Below are 2,014 nucleotides of genomic sequence, written 5' to 3'. Positions count from 1 at the left end.
TTCAGTTGGAAAATGCAGTCAGATATTTGGCATTTCAGTTGGAAAATGCAGTCAGATATTTGGATTCCACGTTACCTTACATTTTTCTTCAAAAAAAATAATTACACACGGTTATTTATATATCACTTTTAAACATTATAACACTAAACTAAAGAAAAATAAATAAATAAAAAAGAGTATTATTACACGCACAAAGCGCGTGTGATGAGTCTAGTGTTCTAATAACATTTTTCCTAAACATATTTATAATTGTTATAGGATATATTTGAAAATTGCTTATTTCCAGTAGCATATTTGCATGATATAAAGATAAAAAGTATAAAGACTAACTTATTTTCAAAATGTTGAAAGTTAAATTATTTAAAATAAAGCTGAGACAAAAAGGAGCAAACAATACATTAGAAAAAAGAAAAAAAAGCATATAATCATTCCCCAAATACACACTAATGAACAATTAGTCAAACATAGCATTTGAAAAACCTGCAGGCTTCAAAAGTTTTCTCTAGATAGGCTAGGCATATTTATGCGTGTCATGTTTTACAAAGCCTTATAAACCTTTTGTGCACTTTACTCTACCGTGACCTTCCTAAATGCGAGTAGAATCCTCTCCATTTCAGGTCAATTTCTCACTATCCCTTTAATGACCATATATAAAATCCACGAATGAAATGAAACAAAAAGTAAAAGTTTCAAACCTGTGGAATTAAAGGAAAAACACATGTAGATACTAGAAAGTAGAAATCATTGACAAATCTAGAAGAATTATATCCAAGGAAACTCACAAACATTTTACTTGGATATATCAAGTTACCTCCTAGCTAGTCAAAAGTGCTGTTATGCCAGGGTGTGCTCGAATACAACAGCATACAATTGTGACTGTTTCCAATAATAATTAAATAAAATAAATTTATCTTTCTAATAATAATAATAAAAAATCAGTAATTCAGAGCCTCATGTATTGCGTATTCACTGCAAAATGCAATTTTGGGTTTCCACTATCACCATGACTACACCTTCTGTATAGAACTTCCTTGTTGTATGAACAAATAAGACCCTGTGACAAGTGACAACTATGGATGCATATTGGTGATACCATTATTGTCTCGAGAGTCAAGAGTATCAATATCAAACACCTAATAATTGTTAACAAGTTAATACAACTGAGACAGAAACTCAATACCTCAACAAAGCAATCATGGAAAAATAGACGCAGAGTGGCAGGGATTGTGGTGAAAGTCTGGCTAAACTTTGTAGATACTGCTTGTTGCACTATGGACTCAACGTTTGGGCAGCTCGAGCTGTAGAAATTTTTGACTAGTTTCCCCTCTCCTCTCCCTATGATCATAAAAGCCAGTAACAAAACTATCCCTCTCCATAACCCCATTTCCCTCGCTTATCTATATTCAACTTTTCTCTTCACCTCTTTAGTTGTCTCTCTCTCTCTCTCTCTCTTTCTCTGTAGCTATAGCTCAATATTGATGACTGTTATATATAAGGAAAGAAAGAAACATAGAGAGATGCATGCTTTGCCTACTTGGTCTATGCGTTGAAGGATTCAACATTTTAATAACCAAACCTTATTTTAACGTGTTATTGGGTATTAGTCATAGTGCTATTGGACCGCCTACCCAGTAAGATTTAGCCACATTATAATATTCCATTATTGCATGGTGGACTTCCAAGTTCCTACGCTCAGAGCTCGTATAAAAGCTTTAAAATATTAAATAAATAAACAATCAATTTCTACATTCCAAACGGTACTTTGTAGAGGCGCCTATGAAAATGTCTATTTACCAATCATTTTGAAAAGAATAGTTTTATCATACACAAATTATTTTACACTACCCATACCTCAAAAATAACTAAAATGAAAAAATTTTGATTGATTTTTAGAGCGTGTGTAAAACAATTTGTGCATTTTTCTATTGCTTTATAGAGTATGTGTGAAACAATTTGTGTAACAAATTTAACCCTTTTGAAAATTTAGTCTCACCCTCAATCTTTCATTTAAAAC

The 2,014-nt window shown here is 32.1% G+C and overlaps 1 protein-coding gene across 1 annotated transcript in view; it reads right to left on the bottom strand.

Moving 5' to 3' along the window:
- The window catches only part of LOC111996387 (peroxidase 51), a 3,075-nt gene extending 1,520 nt beyond the window's left edge, over window positions 1-1,555 (bottom strand). The window contains exon 1 of the mRNA XM_065767868.1: window positions 1,181-1,555. Within this exon, the coding sequence (XP_065623940.1) occupies window positions 1,181-1,384 (204 nt within the window). The 5' untranslated portion in view covers window positions 1,385-1,555. The remainder of the gene's footprint in view (window positions 1-1,180) is intronic.
- Between the last annotated feature and the right edge of the window lie 459 nt (window positions 1,556-2,014).

Source organism: Quercus suber, unplaced genomic scaffold, assembly GCF_002906115.3.
Source record: "Quercus suber isolate HL8 unplaced genomic scaffold, Cork oak 2.0 scaffold_857, whole genome shotgun sequence".
Classification (NCBI taxonomy): domain Eukaryota; kingdom Viridiplantae; phylum Streptophyta; class Magnoliopsida; order Fagales; family Fagaceae; genus Quercus; species Quercus suber.
This window is presented reverse-complemented; position numbering and strand designations above follow the sequence as displayed.